Consider the following 16,107-nt stretch of genomic DNA (forward strand, 5'->3'; position numbering starts at 1 on the left):
TGCTTTACAGAGTGTTTCATCAGCTGCATGCTCCCCCGCCCTGAGCAGGGCGAGAGCCTTTCAGGCAACAAATAATGATGCAAAATGCAGTTGCATTTGCATGTGCTGTTTCCCCTTCTTTCCTGAACTGTGCCATCCTCCTTGTAGCTATTGAGTTGCTCTTCTTTCAGCAGACAAGCTGTGCTGGGAAGCTGCTATGTTGCTGCCAGGCGGCATCTAGTACTTGACAACACAGTTGTGAGATTCCAGGAAGCACAAGAAGCTCATTCTGGTGCATGTAGCTCTGCTGGTAATCAGCTGGGGAAGAAATTACAGAGTCACTCCCATTAATGACAGTCTTCATGTTGTAAAGTGACAAATTTCCCAAAGTCCTCATGTAAAGAGAAATAGAAACCAGTCTGGCAGGGTTGCCTCACGCTCCTGTGACAGCAGCATGTCTCATTTCCTAGGTGTCTGGCAGGACTGGACTCTGCAGATGCCACTACCTGACACAAAAACAAGTTGAGAACAAGCAAATCCCCTCAGTGGCACAAGTCACCTCCACAGGGAAGCCATTCTGCCTCTGCTTGTCCCAAGGGAATGACCTGTTTTCAGGGAGAGAAGGCAGTTGCAGACCCCTTGATCAGGTTGAAGCTATTTTAAAACCAAACCACCACTTAGATGTGTGCCCTAAAAAGCATCCCTTTAATTAGGCCTGGGGGAATTTGTGGCTTTGAGGAAGCACTCACCACAGCCTGTTCTGCCCACAACAGCCCCAAGTGCTGTGCTCAGGGTGACATGGCTGCCTGTCACCCCAGGCTGCACACTCAGGCTTGCTCAGATAAGCCAGGAGAGCCCGGTTGTAAACAGCCGCGTGCGTGCATTCCTTCCACGCCACAGGATGGTATTTATAGCACTGAATGCAGGAAGCTTAGGAAGGGGGTGAAGGGCAGCCATCTCTAACCGTGACCCTGCTCCAAGGGCAGCAGGGTAAGAGCACAGCTCTACCTTCGCTCATTGTACAACTCAGCCAGCAAGCTCAATAAAACATCTTTATTCTGTACATTTATATATAGATGCTTGGGGAACACGGACAACTCCAAGCACTAGAAAAATTAAAGACAACAAAACAGCAATTATGAAGAGCATGGCACCAAGAACAGTCATGCCACAGATGGCAGGGATGAGGTGAGACCAGCCATCAGCTATTTCAGAGGTCACAGAACCCCGTGCCCATTTTGGGGCACAAAACACCAGGGCTGCTGCAAACAGTTTGCACCCCCCAGACAGCTTTCTTTGTGACCCACTAGCACCAAAGGGAAGAGCTTGCTGGCAGCTGGGCCTGTCGCTCTTGCAGGCATGGGTGAAAGAAAATGTCACTGTAACACCCAGACCACTGTCAGGATGGAAAGAGTGATCCTGCTTGAACAGCGACCCTGAGCCAATGGCTCCTTTTCATTGCTGGGACAATGCGGAAGAAACAGATTTTCAATTTTCAGCTGGATCAGTGCTCCCCACAAGAGACAGGTCGCTCCTGAGCTGCCTCTGAATCTCTTCATATACACCATTTCACAGCATTCCCCACACCTTAGCATGCTCTTCGCAGGGTGCAGCTACCACCTCCCCACCTGCTTGCTGGAGCCCAGCACAGTGGAGTGCACTGCTTCGAGACATTCGCAGATGACCACAGGCCATGTGGCCCCACAGGCACTGCCTGTGTCAGCTACGCAGAAGCAGAACTTGCTCTCAGGACAGCAGAAGGGCTGTTTGGGTGTCCAAGTGCTATCACAGGCCCTCGCCATTCTCTTTGGTTAGGGCTGGCAGGCCACCATGCCATGTTGCACAGAGCAGACACATTTGGTCTAACAGTCAACAATACAAACAAAAGCATATGTACAGCTGTACAGCCCCTGCTGCACACTCCAGGCTATGAGCAGCCTGGAGTAACAGTCCACAGGGGAGCTGCATGACAGTGAGCAGGAGACAAACATGCTCCGCTCTTTGTGCACAGAGTCCTTGCCGGCAACATCAGCTTTCCGCTGACAACAAACCCCAGTGGCATGGGAAAGAAAAATAAGTCTTTCTCAAGGAGAAACAAATAAAATCACGCCACTGTCAAATCACATCTAAACATCAGAAGTCACCTGGTGTTGTGTCAGTAATGCAGGCTGTCCTCCTCACACGTTAAGGCAAGCATGCGAGGTGCAAGCTGGGCTGGGCCCTGGGACAGCCACAGCAGGGAGCCTACTGCAAACCACTGCTGCCACTATGCAGGTGACACTGTCAGCCAAACATTCATGGAAATAACCCGCCCAGGCCAGCACAGGCCCAGGCCCCACTCTGCTCCACAGAACGGCCACTTGACCAGGTGCTGCAAGGAACAGATGCGAGTACAAACTCTGCTTTTGTGCCGTTACAGTGGGAAGCTGTGCCACTCGGAGCAGCCACAGCTTCCCAGGAGTCAGAAAGCAGGGTGCTGAAGGAGTGTGTATGTGAGTGGGGAACAGGACACTTGTCCAACAGTAAGACACTCAGATTGGAGTAATGCAAAACCAACACACAAACCAAGATTAAAACGGTTAAAAAGCGTCCTGAATGCATTTTGAGAGGTTCAACCAAGTTCCTGCTGTGGGTAGCAGGGCCTCTTCCATCCCCTGCCCAGAGGGACATGCTGCAGGATAACTCAAGAAAGGATTGTTATCAACCCAGTGCTCAGAGAGCAGAAATGGAACCAGATCTTGTGTCGGAGATGGCAAAATATCCCTTTACTGCTAGTCTTCAAGGGTTCTGCTCCTCCCAACCAATAATTTTCAAACAGTAAACAAAGCCAGAACTTGCCTGCCCAGGTCTGCAGGTGCCTCTGATCTATTCTGAAAGAGGGCAGGGTAATAAAAGCTGCAGGCAATGCAGAGAACATGCTTAACTCGCTCCAGGTACGGCACTGAACGCAAGAAACTCTCTCAGGCTCCATCCCACGGTGCGGAGGAGGGACACCCACGCTAGAACGGGAAAGCAGCAGCTCCAGGCATCGTTCAGAGAGCCACGGGAGCTTCCATCCTTCTCCCAGCTTGCTGGTGAGTGGAGATCTCTCTGACCTAGTTGTAGTCAGAAGCTCAGCTGTCCAGGCCCCAGGGACTCCTCCAGGCCGTTTTCTTTGGTGGTGATGGCTTGGAGGTCAGTGACATGCCCAATGCCTTTGGTGACTCCTTCACGGAAAAGCAGCTTGGCTCCGATCTTCAAGTATTCAGGATGCTTGATGAACCTGAAACGGACGACTGCCTTCTCTCCTGTCCGCAGCTTGTCCTGACGAGAAAAAGAGGAGAGCTTAGACCCATCTACCATATTGATGTATGCAGGGGAGGTACATGTGTATGCTAAGAAGATGAGGCAAATGAGCAGGTTGCCTCCCTCAGACTGTGTTCCTTGAGCTCTTCTCATTATTGTATGCATAGGGGCAGACAGGAAGACACGGGATCTGGAGAATGGAGAGTTCACCTCCCTTCACAGTTCTGCTGTAGTCCATCATGCAGCTTGTTTTGTGACAAGGGAATTCTTTAACATATTGGGAGGAAAAACAACCAAATGGGCAGGATAAAGGGGTGGAGCATGCTCCTAGGAAGGGACAGAGCTACTCAAGGTACCAGTAGCCCCTACTTTTACCCAAGGGGCCCCACAGGGAGGTCCACCCTCCTCCTCTTTATTCCTATGCCTACCTTTCCATGGATCTTCTCTACAATAGCAGTCTGTCGCACATTCCCCACGTGCACCGTCACCTGAAACCCCTTCCGGAAAGTCGTGGCATGGAACAAAAGCACGATCTCGGCTTCAAACACTGAGCAGATGGTGGGGTTCATTTCTGGGCTCACCATGACCATGCCCTGCACAACAACCCAAAGCTCAGACCAGTTAGGGCCAGTACCCTTGCTTCTGCACAACCCCCCAAACCACAAACACATCTCCACTCTGCGATTTGGGCTTGCATCCCATTCTCAGCCTTGTACTCATCCTGCTTCATAGCCTGGCCGTTTCCTCTCCTTCCAGTAAATTTCCTGCAAAAGTCTCTACTTTGTTCCCACCCTATCAATTGGGGATCTCCAGGGAAGCCTCCAGTCTTGCTCACCAGACCAGCAAGCAACCTGCCAACAGCAGGACTCACCTTGCGCAGCAGGGAGCGGTCGAAGGGTCCGAGGGCCAGTGTGGCTGCCTGCCCAGCCCGCAGCACACGGCAGGCTGAGCGGTTGCGTTGGATACTGCACACTTTCAGACGAAGGAACTTCCCGTCGTCAGTGGGACCAACCACCAGGTTCTCCCCTTCTCGGCAGATCCCACTGCCCAGAGCAGAGGAGCAGGACAGAGTTCATCAAGAGACAAGGAAGAAATTTCACTCTCCAAGATCAACCTGCACAAACTCTCTAGGGCCAAGGAGGTGAGTGTCTTTGGACTCTTACTCAGGACTAACTAACAGGGATGCATAGCTGGTGGGACGAGGGATTTCCTACAGCAGGACCAAAAGTTACACTATCACTCCTAAGAACACCAGATATCCCTCAGACAGGGGCCATTCTGTCACCAGTGCTCTGCCACACTGCATTGTTTCTGCTGGAGAGACTGCAGCTGACACCTGCTTTGTGTGCATGTGCTGGTAGCCAAACTGCTCTGATCACTCCCAAACACTGAGGGACATATGTGAATGCCCCATCTCTGGAAGTGTTCAAGGCCAGGCTGGATGGGGCTTTGAGCAACCTGGTCTAATGGAAGGTATTCCTGCCCATGGCAGGGGGATTGGAACTAGCTGATGTTTAAGGTCCCTGCCAAATCAATCCATTCTATGACAGATGCCTTCTCATGGGGTAGCATGCAGTTAACCTCTGCTGGAATCAGAGGACTTGGTCTTTACATTTCCTACCCCTGCTTAAGGAAGGAGGAAAGCAACGCCTTGGGATCACGGATAACCTCTGCCAACTCTGGGTGCCAGCACACCTTACTTCAGCACGCTACAGGTCCCATTCCTAATCCAGCAAGTTTAGAGCAGAGTCCCTGCTTGCTACCACATGACCAATGGTTTGCTTATGGCACCACTCAATACCCTGGAGGGCTTTGCCCTCACTTGGTCAGTCACCTGGCAGCAGTCAGGACTGAGCCTCACACTGCGTCCATCTGCGGTTGGTGACTCTAACCTTGTGGGAACTCCAGCCACCATTCACACCCGCTCTTGTGGCCTCACTTACCTTGACAGAGTTCCTCCCACAACAGTCCCCACCTCTGGCACAGTATAAATTTCATCGACCTGCAGCAAGGCAACAAGAATAACCTGCTCAGACAGCTGTGAAACAGCACTCCAGAATGAGAACAAGGTGCTTGCTACTTGTGTGGAGGGAGGTGAGCTCTCTGCTGGTCATCAGATGGTGTTGACACCACGTTGGAGGTTTTGCCAGCTCCCACTTACCTGCCCATTAGAGGAACCTCTGCCTTTTAAGTGGCAACCAGAGAAACAATCTTATCCCTGACATGGGTATCCCTTGGTTAGGAGAGAGCCCAGCCTAAGAGGCTTTTTACAAGGAGTGAGTCCTCTCTTTAATGTCTCACGATAGTCTCCTGGAGTCACCACATCCCTTCCCACAGTTTCTAGAGCCCTGGGATGTTTGTCACACGTCACAGCAATGAGTGCAGTACCAGAACTAGAAGCAAACTATACTTACATACCTGAAACTCTGTGAGTTGCTGCATTAGTTCTTCCTGCTCTTTACTGTTGGTAAGTGGAGGGAGGATGTTGAGGAAGACTTTTAAGAGATCCAGGTTCTCCCCAGACACACTGGACAGTGTGAAGATTGGGGTGATGCTGTCAGACACAAATAGACAGGAATAAGCAGAATGCCAGAGCACAGCTGCATAATGTAGCTGGAACTTTGGATTGACCCAATCCAGTAAGAAGAAAGAGACTACAAAGATAAATTTCCAGAGTAGGAGGGCACAGGTACTAGGGCTAGGGCTAGGTACAGCTCTGCAGTAACCCATGGCTCTGTGGCTGGTCAAGGCACCAGTCCCCTGCCAACCCACACTTCTATCATGGAGAAGTAACTCCAGTGCAGCCTTGGGCACCTTCTGCTCCTAGAGCACAGAAAAAGGCCTGGGAGGTGAAAATGCCTTCTCGGACAAAGCAAGGGTAGGAAAACTCATGAGAATCCAGAATGTTCAAGATGTGGTTGCCCTGCCATGGTCCACCTTCCCCAGCTCCACACAGCAGCCCCATCTGAATTGCCTGCTCCCAGCAGAAGAAAGGAATAGTCCCTTACTTGGGAGACTGTGCAAACTGCTGTGCTGCTGTAACAGCATCGTCATCTGAGTTCACAAGCAGGGGGAGCTTGTTGCAGCCTGGCTGCTTCAGTATTCTTTCCAGCTGCTTCACTGTCCGTTCCACAGTGGCTTTTGAACACAAGTCAACTTTGCTGATTACAATGAAGAAGGGGACCTTGAGGGCCATGGCCAAGCCCAAGTGCTCTCGCGTTGTGCCTGCTGCAGGAGACAAGTGAGAGTGTAGGTGCACTAGCAGTCACCACTGTTGCTTATATTTGGCACAGCTATGTCTTCTGGCTCTCCCACAGGCCCACTCAAGAGATTTCACCCTAACTGCTTAGTTCATCAGGCAATGAAAAAGCAAAACTATTATTTTAAACAAAACCAAACATCAGTTCAGAAAAACAAAAATCACCAAGAATTTTTGTGACTGATCTGTTTGCTTCAGAAAGATGCAGTAGTTTTCATTCTTGGGCAAGAGTTTGCCAGAAAACAGCCACAAAAATGTCAAGGAAAGATGTGGGAGAACTCCAACTGCCTTCTTACAAGGCTTTAGGATTCAGCATCCCTAAGAATATGTCAAAGTTTTAGTTTAGCTTTGTTTTGTTTTTCCTAACACTGCCTCAAATTCCAAATGAAGCCTCTCTGCCCAGGGTACAGTTTAATGAGGTGTACAGCTGGTAAGAGGATCCCAGCTCTGTTCCCCTCCCAGGCACTCAAAGGCTTACAAAAACTCAAAAGATGCTTCCAAACTAATATTTTTTTTTCTGACTACTGTTCCCAGCTAACAAGGACCCACTCCCTCCATTCTCCACTGCTGTCAATCCACCCAGGCAAGGCAACACTCACCAATGCCAGTGTTGGCACTAACCACCAGCATAGCAAAGTCTGGGCAGTAGCTGGTGAGGCCAAAGATGGTTGTTTTCAGATACTTGTGGTGACCAGCCAGGTCAATGAAAGTGATCATTTTGGAAGAACTCTCACAGATCTCTTCTGCTGTTCGGGAGTCACTGTAATTCACCACCTGAGGAACATAAGGACTTGGTGAGAAAAGGAGCCCCAGCAGGCAAGTGAAGAAAAGCCAGCTCTTATCTATTCACTTTGACCTCAGAATTAGTGAGGAGAGATCATTCACCATGGGTGGAAGAAACAACTTCCATTGCAAACAGGCAAGTAGCACTCAGGTTCAGCTAAAGGGACACTGAACTGTACCACCTCTCTTCCCTTGTGTCCCACTCACAGTTGTAACAGGAAGGCAGTCCTGTTCTCCAACTTTTTGAGTTCAGCAGCACGCTCCCTCACCTCTCCTTTGCTGTTGAAGCCGAGGATCTCAAAGCTGATGCTTGATGTTCTTCCTGATTGGATTTCATGGAGGTGCCGGAAGAGGTTGAGGCGTGCTCTGCCCCGCCCGTTGTCCAGCTCTCCTTGTGTTAGGACACCCAACAGGGTTGACTTCCCTGAGTCCACATTCCCCAGCACAGCTACTCGCAGGTCTAAGAACTACAGGAAGAACAGAGAAATCACGAAACTTAACCATTGCTGTGCTGGGTGTGCATGAAAACTACATAGCAGTGGAGATGTGCCTCAGGGAGCTTTTCTCCATGATGGACACTGTGCAGTGTAATCTTGCTTAGATTCTGCTTTTACTACCATCAAAACACTGCCCAGGAGTTGTGATGTGACACATCGGGCTTTGATAACAGAAAAAAAGGTGATTTGCTGCAGCAAGAACTCTAAATCCTTCCTTGTTTGCACGCTGGCCTGCATCAGAACTGTTGCTGTAGAAGTGAAATATTTTTTCACCTCTAATCCAGGCGATCTTCCCTACTGGTATCTTCCTCAACCACAATCTTGGAGATGAAAAGCATTATCAAGTCTCCCTCTGGCAGCTCTTTAAAGCATCTGCTATGGGCAGATGACAAAGTGCCTTTAGGGTTTGGGCTCCCATCCCAAAAGGAAGCTGCTTGTATGAAGTCTCCAAGTCTCCAGCAGGAGAGGACAGCCAAGTCACAGGTCCCTACCTGCTGGTTGTCAGGCACCTTTCGGACAAGCACCTCCGTTATCTTCCTTGGAACGTCACTATCGTAATCAACTTCCCTTTCCCGTAGCACCGTAATGTCAGCTCCAACTCTGCCAAAAACACGAAAGGAAGGAGTGAGACACACACCTGTACTCAGCAGCTCTTGCGCCTCTAGAATAACAGATGGCAAAGTGAATGGGATGAAAGCTGGGGACAGCAGGGAAGGAGCCTCCAGCTTCCAGCCAAAAGCCCTATAACTGCCTTCCTATTTCCAGAGCCTCACGATGAGGGAATTTTAGTCATACAAGCGCTTGTAGAATGGAGCCACCGGCTCCTCAGGGAAATCCTGGGGCCAAGCCTCTCTACTGAAGGCTGTTTATGCCTGTGGGTCTTGCAGATGAAAGGGAACACGTACTTCTCTGCCATACGGCGCAGTGTCTTGAGTGAGGCACGCATCTCTTCCTCTGAGAGGCCCACCAGCAGCCCATTGTCCTCCACGCCGATCTGATAGACGGCCTCACCTCGGCCTTCTTGTAGTCGCCACTTCATCTGTGTCACCAGGTGCTCAAAGCGATATTGCGAGGGATTCACTAGCTTTAGCTGTTTAACAGAGGGGGTAGTTATAGCCACAGCCTGGATGCTGAGGGAATCCCATTGCCCAAGCTAGCAACTCCCTAACCCCACACCATGAAGCAATGCCCCCAACTCTGACCCACCTCTAGAAAACACAGCCCAAGTCAGTGTCTGCACAGAAACCGTAGGACAGGTGAGAAAGGGTTTCACAAATGTACCACATATGGTAGCAGAACTTGCCTGCACCTTGCCAAAGGGATCTGTACACTGCCTGCTGGGGGGGTAAAGAAAGTGCTGTGGGACCTATCTGTGACACAGGAGCCAAGTATGTGCAAAGGGCATAACAGCCACAAGAAAGTGAAAAACTATTATCAGGGACACGTGCAGCTCTCTCTTGAAAAGAAGATTTTAGTAAAAACGCAGTGGGTCTCATCTCCTAAAACAGTTTCCTAAAAATGAGTACTGTGATGAAACTCTTGCAGCTCATCATACAGGGTATTACTAGGCACGGAGGCATGAAAGATGACTGAGAGTTCCTTAGTACAGTGTCCACATATCTGTCTCTTCCTCGGACATGCTCCCCATGTGCTGTCTTGTGACAGTGAAGTTACTCACTGCAAAATAACCCTCTGGAAGGAAGACCTCCTTTTGCAAGCTCAAAAGGCTCACCTTGTACTCGATGTTTCCATCTTCTGCCTGGTCAGAGAATGAAACAAGACAGAAAGGTTAGATGTTGTGCCAGCAGGAACTGCTATAGGCATCAGCTGCCCAGATACTCTACAGCTCGTGCTGGTAGTTTCAGAGAGAGGAAAAGTGGCTGAAATACACTGTGTTAGGTCACAGCCTCTTCTGCCATTCATTCCTATGCTCAACTGGAACTTACTTTAGGTTTGTTTCTGCTGTTTGCATCCCACATGATGAAAACCAGAGGATAAAACTAGAGAGTGACACAGGGGGTAATACTGCTTTTGGGGGTTTTACTGTCAGTAAAGAATAGGGCCATCTAACAGTCACAGAGAGAGTTCCAGTTTCAAAAAGGCACAGGCCAGCAGATGATCAAACGTCACCCATCCATGACCTATACTGTCACCCACAGCATCCCACTCCCACCCTACCCAGCAGCTTCCATCCACCTAATGTGCACAGAATCAGAGGACCGGGATCAAAAGTTGCTGTCTCCTATCCTGCACACTGATACCCTCACTCACTCAATTATTTTTTCATTGACATCTTCTCATATACTTGCATATCTTCTCTCCGCAAGAGAGAAGGACTACAAACATAAAGAAGCAAGCTACTGACTTCTTTCAAGTCCAGCAAGCTGGTCACTGGCTTGGCAGTTCTGGAGACCCAGACCTGATTGTGGCTGGCTGTGCACAACGTGCTAAAGAGAACTTTGCCAGGAAGGGCTGGAGCCAGAATGGATTGCCACAGCCCAAACCAGAAAGGCCCAGGTACTCGTCAAGCCCACTCCAACTACAACAGGCTTCAGCTTCTGAAGAGAACATATTGAAATAACTTTCCCACTGATTCAGTCTAAGGACCACTGAGAAAGGGCTGGAGCCTGCAGGAAGCCAAGTACTCTGACAGACTAAATCAAGCTACCAACACTAAGCACTTCCTTTTCCTCCAGACACCAGTTTGCATGTCAGGAGAGGCAACAGCCTTCTCCTTGCCTTACAGCTCAGCTCCTAACCACAGCAGTGTTTAGGGTGGCAAAAGGCCAACAGACGGAAGTTCTGAATTGTCAGCTCAGCTCTCAGGCACCAGAGCTATGCAATGAGAAAAGCGTACTTGCGGAAGGCTTTCCTCTCTTACCATCTGCCAGTTTTTTAGTTCTAGGAGGAACACTGCATTCACATATTGCACTGTCCTCTAAATAAGGGGGTGGGTCTCTTTCAAGTCAGCTGAGACTAGAAAAGCAACAAGCCTAGACTTGCCAGGCCACATACTGCAGAGGGCAGCTGGGGAGAGGAAGCTGTGCTGAAACCACAGGGGGCTGTCCAGCCTCCAGCTGAAAGGAACAAAAACTAAACAGCAGCTGCTGGGGACAATCCTGCCCATGGAGATCTGACAGTAACAAAGCACTGTTTTACCTTCTTGCCAAGTGTCACAGCCCTGCCTTGTGGAGGAATTGCTCCCTCCAGCACAGATTCTTATACATTTTACAGAAAGCTCACTGAGTGGAGCCAAGCAATTGACTCTGGGGCAATGTAATGCCCCACAGTGGCAGTCATATTAGCATGGTGCCAACTGCCTGATCAACAAACCCACTTACTACCAATGACATTTTTTCCCCGCTGCAAGAGGCAAACGTGTTGCACTCCGTTAGTACCGTCTGCATTTCTATGTAAGAAAACAATTGCCAAATTAGCTGGGAAGGGAGTCACTAGAACCTGCTGAGCTACGTCGATGAGTTTGGCAGCTGGGAAGGGACTTACACCCACCAGATCAGCTCTCAGGGAAAGATGTGAACAGGACGCTTGTGACTACAAGTTGAGCAAAGCTTTATTTCCGAAGCTCTTTAGCTCCCTGACAGTAAAGCACCCACAGATGGATGTCAGGCAGTGAGATGCTACTGATGCGCAGGGTTTGGTGGACCATGCAGGGAGCTCTCTGGCACTGGGGACACAAACACTGCGCGCTGCCACGTCAAACCCGAGCACAGAGACCAGGGCAGGCGGGCACACCACTCCCGGGGCTGCCGGCTGCAGAGACCCCGCCGGGCAGCCCGACCCCGGCTCGAACCTGCACCAGCACCGCCAGGACCCTCGACGGAGCCTCTTCACAAGCCTCTCCAGCCTGACCCACCACCAAACCTGCCAGGGTGCGGGGCAGCGAGCCCACGTCTCACCGAGCGGCTCGGGGGCGACCTTCCCTCCGCCCTCTCCAGCCCCGCAACGGCAGCGCCCCCCGCCCCTGACAGGAGCGGCTCGGGCCTCCGCGGCGCCAGGGCCCGGGGCGGGGGACCCCCCCACCTCCGCGGCTGACGGGACGCGGCGACCATGGGCCCGGCCGGGGGAAGCTCACCTCGGGTGGCAGGTACGGCGGGTTGTTGGCCTTCCCCCCCCGGCTCCGCCCGCTCTTCTTCTTCGCTTTCGAGCCGCCGCCGCCGCCGGGCGCGGGCCCCCCGCGACCCCGCAGCGCCCCGCCCGCCCCGCCGCCCGCCGGCCGGCAGCAGCCCCCGAACAGCTCCGACACCCGGGAGTCCATGGCGAGCGGCGCGGCCCCGCCGCCCTGGTGCGGCGCCCGCTCGGCACCCGCTCCCCGCCCGGGCTCCCCTCCCCGGCCCCGCTGCCCCGGCCCCCGCGTCAGAAACCGCCGCGCGGCGCCACGGGAAACCGAGTCCCGCCCGCCTACAGCTCCCAGGCGCCCGCCCGGAACTACCGCTCCCGGCGCGCTCCGCGGCGCACCCCGCTCGCTCCGTACGGGCTCCCTCCGCGGGGGCGGGCGGGAGTTGGAGTCCGGTGGGTGGAGCGCCGCCTGGCGGCCGCGGCGGGCAACGCCGCCCTCCCGGCCCTCCCCTCCAGGATCTGCCGGTGCCCGCGGGCTTCCCCTTTGGCGGCTCACAGGCTTTGCGACGGGGCAGAGCCCCAGGTTCCCTGTTCAGTGACAGCGAACTATCTGCACCCGTTCTGACTGGCGTCGGGGAGCCGGAGTGTTTGTAAAGGTGTTTGGCATTGGAGGCACCTCATAACTACACGGCGGCGGCCGCAGCCCGGTGCGCAGCTGTCCCCAAGGTCGCCTTACGCTCCTGCTGACGGCGGGCAACAGCAAAAGCCCCTCCTGCCGTGCCCCGCGTCCCTCACCGTGTGCTTTGCCAGTCTCCAGCGCCACCACCACGAAGCCTCGTTTTTCTCCACCGCACCCCCGGGGAAGGGGGCCACGCTTGACTAGTGTTTGTGAAGCTCTCACGCTGTCTGGCGCTTTCAACAGGCAGCCGAGCCTGCTGTAAAGCCAGCTCGCCGGGGAGCGGCTCGTCCCGCCACCCGCCGGCAGGGACCGCCCGCCCCTCGCCGTGTTTTGGAGGCTGCACCCAATGGGGCTGCGGCCACGTTGTTTCCAAACACGGCAGCTCCCACTCACTGCACGCCCCCGCCTCCCCGCCGCGGGGCGAAGGCGGTTCCTCTGCCAGGGACCGGAGCCAACACGGCTACCGGGCGGAGGAAGCTCAGCGGCGGCTTTGCCTCCTCAGTGCCGCGCACTTCGCGGGAGTGCGCTGGCCGGGGCCCCGCACGTAGGTGGGGGAACCAGTGGATCTGTTTTCCGGAGCCCCCTGGGCAGCCCTACAAGAGGCACCCGCCCTCACGGCACCCGGGCTCGCGGCGGCCGTTAACACCACCCAGCACCCCGGCAACGGCCCCCGCGCGGCTACCAAGCCTGGGGCAGGAGCAGCGGGGGGACGGAGTCAGCTCGCCCCACGCCCCAGGACCGGGCTGCCCGCAGCACCTCCTCCTGCCGGGGCGGGGCGAACCGCCGGGCGGACATCCCGCTCCCCATCATCAAACACAGCGCCTGCGCCGCCGGAAGCCGCGCCGCCGGAAGCCGCGCCGCACAGGCCCACCACCACTCCCATGCTGCCCCGCGGCGGCCATTCAAATCCCAGCCGGTCGCCTACCGTTGGCCAGAAAATGGCGGCTCTCGGAGTTACGGTGGTTCCCGCTCCCACCCGAGCGGCCTCTCCCGCGTCCCCGCTCCTCATAGTTGAGGCGCCGCCAGCTCTCGATCGCGGTGGCGGGATGAGGTCCCGGCGGAGCGGGCCGGCGGCGGCCTGCCCCTCGGTGTCCGTGGTGTTCCCGGGCGCCGTCAGCCGGGAGAGCTGCTGCCGCTTCGCCTGCGAGCTCCTCAAGCACGTTCTGCACCAGCGGCACCAGCTCCCGCTGCCCTACGAGCAGCTCGTCTACTTCTGCCGGCGGGCGGCGCAGGTCAGGGGGCCGGGTGGGAGCCGGGAGGGGGCCGGGAGAGCCCTGGGCCCGGAGGCGGCCGCGCCGCTGGAGTTTTGCCTGTCAGCTCACAGCTTTAGCTCAGTGACTCGTGTTTTAACCTCTCAACTGGGTCTGAAGTGAAACGCTCGTAGCTGTAGCCTTAAGTGTTATCAGAACTTCACTTAAAAAAAATAGCTTTAGTAATTTTAGGTCAGGTGGTTGAAAGTTTCAAGAAGTTGCTGTTTATTTCTTGTTGACCTACTGTCTGCTCAAAGTGTGTCACTTTTGTTTGTTACTCAAACAACTCTAAGAAAAAATAAATGTTAGGTTGTTTTAGAGGGATAGCTGATGTTTAAAAGATGGGACTTCTGATTCTTGTGGTAATTAATCAGCACTGCAACTCATGTTCAAACTGAGTGGCTATAGAGAAGCATTTTGTGTTCCTCTTGGATTTCCTTATTCTGTATGTGGGTACCTATATCTCTTAAAAGGATCATAAAACCCTTTGGCCATTCATTGAATTTCGGAACACTGTCCCAATAATTAAATGTCCTAACCTTTTTTCATTTTGTTTTACAGGGTGGTGATGTGATTAAGAAGTCATCCTCTGTGGACCTGGCAAGCAAGAAATGCCAGCAGATGCTGATGGATCTGGAGGGAGTGCTCCAGCACTTGGAAGTAATGTTTAGTTTGACGCTGGTTCCCCGAGTTCTTATTCTACTTGGAGGCAATGTCATGAGCCCCAAGGAGCTCTATGAGCTCAACTTGGAGGGTATTTATGAGGGCAGTGCTGAGGAGAGCCTGAAAACCGCATCCTGTGTTCGCAAGCTTTTTCACTCACTCTTCGTTGCGGATGTCTTCAGTGAACTTAAGGCTCTGCCTGTCACAGACACTGTTGTGATGCTCCAAGGACACCGTGATTGTGGTGTTGATTGGTTCCGGCCCAAGCTCAACTATAAAGTGCCGACCCGAGGAAGGAAACTAACTGTTAACTTGTCCTGTGATGGAGACATCAACCTAAGTGCCTCACCTCCTCAGCCTGCAACTTCTACTTGGGAGGACTATGTCTGGTTTCAAGCACCAGTCACACTCAAAGGATTTCATGAATGACCTGTGCTCTGTAGAACTTTAATGGAATATTGAATAACCTTTGGTGCTGCTTTAAGTGATAATAACTTTATCAAATGTAACTGCGTATTCTTTTCTATCTGGATGTCTTCAGGGCATCTGCTGCCTTCCCATAGCTCAACTATGTTCATCTCTCTTCATCTCAGTCATTGAAAGCGAATACCCTTTGAGGCACAGTTGCACACAGACACAGTGATTCTTTAGGGACCAGAGTTGTGGCACAGGGGATGAATTAGTGTGGTGGGAGTAAAGCTTTCCTGCCATATACTCACTGAACTGGCAAATACTGGGTATGCTCTTCTCTCTCCTGAGTTTTAATGTGGCCACTTCTTTGCTAATCATTACTAGTATTGGCTGCTTGTTTGGGACTCTAGATAATTTATGTGATTATTAATAAGCTTGGCCTTCAGTATAAAGGACATAACCATTCTTACCTACCCTTTTCCTGTGAAAGGAGACCTTTCCCTGCAGTCTGATCAGGCTTGAGTACTCAAGTGTTTGCCTATCTATTTGATAACATTAGACTTCCCCATAACTCAGTTTCAGTTACTTAATAATCCAAAGAGTGGGACCTCTCAGCAGCTGGGAGGCCTTGTACCAGCACTGTCTTGTAGTGGTGATGAAAAGAGGTTGAGCAGTCCTGCAGAGGCAGGGCAGCACTTCCTCCTATTTTCCTTTTTCACTAGTATTTAGTCCAACAGCCCTGACAATCAGATATACAGTTAAAATGAAAAATGAGCAGTTTCTGCTCTAACCCTCTTCAGAGGAAGTTAGGACTTCTGCCCCAATATGCTAGCTTACTCTCACTTAAAACAACAACAACAAAGTTTCATTCTTGCTTACTATATCTCTTAGAAGTCTTAAGGTCTTAGATTCTAAATATTTCTGAAATGTGAAGAAGAGGTGAGGGGAGTGTGTTCAAGTTCAGCACTATCTCTACCTGTCAAATTCCTGTTCTCAGTCAGAATGTACTACTTGAAAGCAGAACTTGAGCCCTTTCTTCTGGCCTGGTGTCTAGTGCAGAGTGGGAGAGGGAAGGAGGGAGAGACGCCCTTAGAGTGCAGTGTGTCAGATAGCTGCTGTACTTATCTTCAGTCAGCTGGGTATGTGTCTGTAATGCAAGGAGCTTAATGCCTCTGAATAGCTGTATTCTGCTTGAAGAGAAACTTGAGCCTACCAGTGGTGAGG

At 52.4% G+C, this 16,107-nt stretch overlaps 2 protein-coding genes across 3 annotated transcripts; one reads left to right on the forward strand and one right to left on the reverse strand.

The window, feature by feature from the left end:
* Positions 1-1,013: 1,013 nt before the first annotated feature.
* GTPBP2 (GTP binding protein 2) lies at positions 1,014-12,079 on the reverse strand (the record flags this gene model as incomplete). Of its 2 annotated transcripts, none has more annotated exons than XM_080341711.1 (12): positions 1,014-3,282; positions 3,693-3,857; positions 4,136-4,307; positions 5,208-5,266; positions 5,683-5,818; positions 6,273-6,489; positions 7,123-7,297; positions 7,576-7,773; positions 8,295-8,403; positions 8,709-8,893; positions 9,536-9,562; positions 11,897-12,079. In XM_080341711.1, the coding sequence occupies 12 exons, from the start codon at positions 12,077-12,079 to the stop codon at positions 3,085-3,087; spliced, it is 1,824 nt and encodes a 607-aa protein (XP_080197837.1). In that variant the 3' UTR covers positions 1,014-3,084. The 2 variants fall into 2 exon arrangements, with proteins under 2 accessions (XP_080197837.1, XP_080197836.1); XM_080341710.1 differs by having other exon boundaries at positions 6,273-6,492.
* Positions 12,080-13,440: 1,361 nt separating this feature from the next.
* MAD2L1BP (MAD2L1 binding protein) lies at positions 13,441-14,901 on the forward strand (the record flags this gene model as incomplete). The annotated part of the gene is made up of 2 exons (XM_080342343.1): positions 13,441-13,791; positions 14,371-14,901. The coding sequence occupies 2 exons, from the start codon at positions 13,441-13,443 to the stop codon at positions 14,899-14,901; spliced, it is 882 nt and encodes a 293-aa protein (XP_080198469.1).
* Positions 14,902-16,107: the final 1,206 nt, after the last annotated feature.

This window comes from Nesoenas mayeri (genome assembly GCF_963082525.1).
Source record: "Nesoenas mayeri genome assembly, chromosome: 3".
Taxonomy (NCBI): domain Eukaryota; kingdom Metazoa; phylum Chordata; class Aves; order Columbiformes; family Columbidae; genus Nesoenas; species Nesoenas mayeri.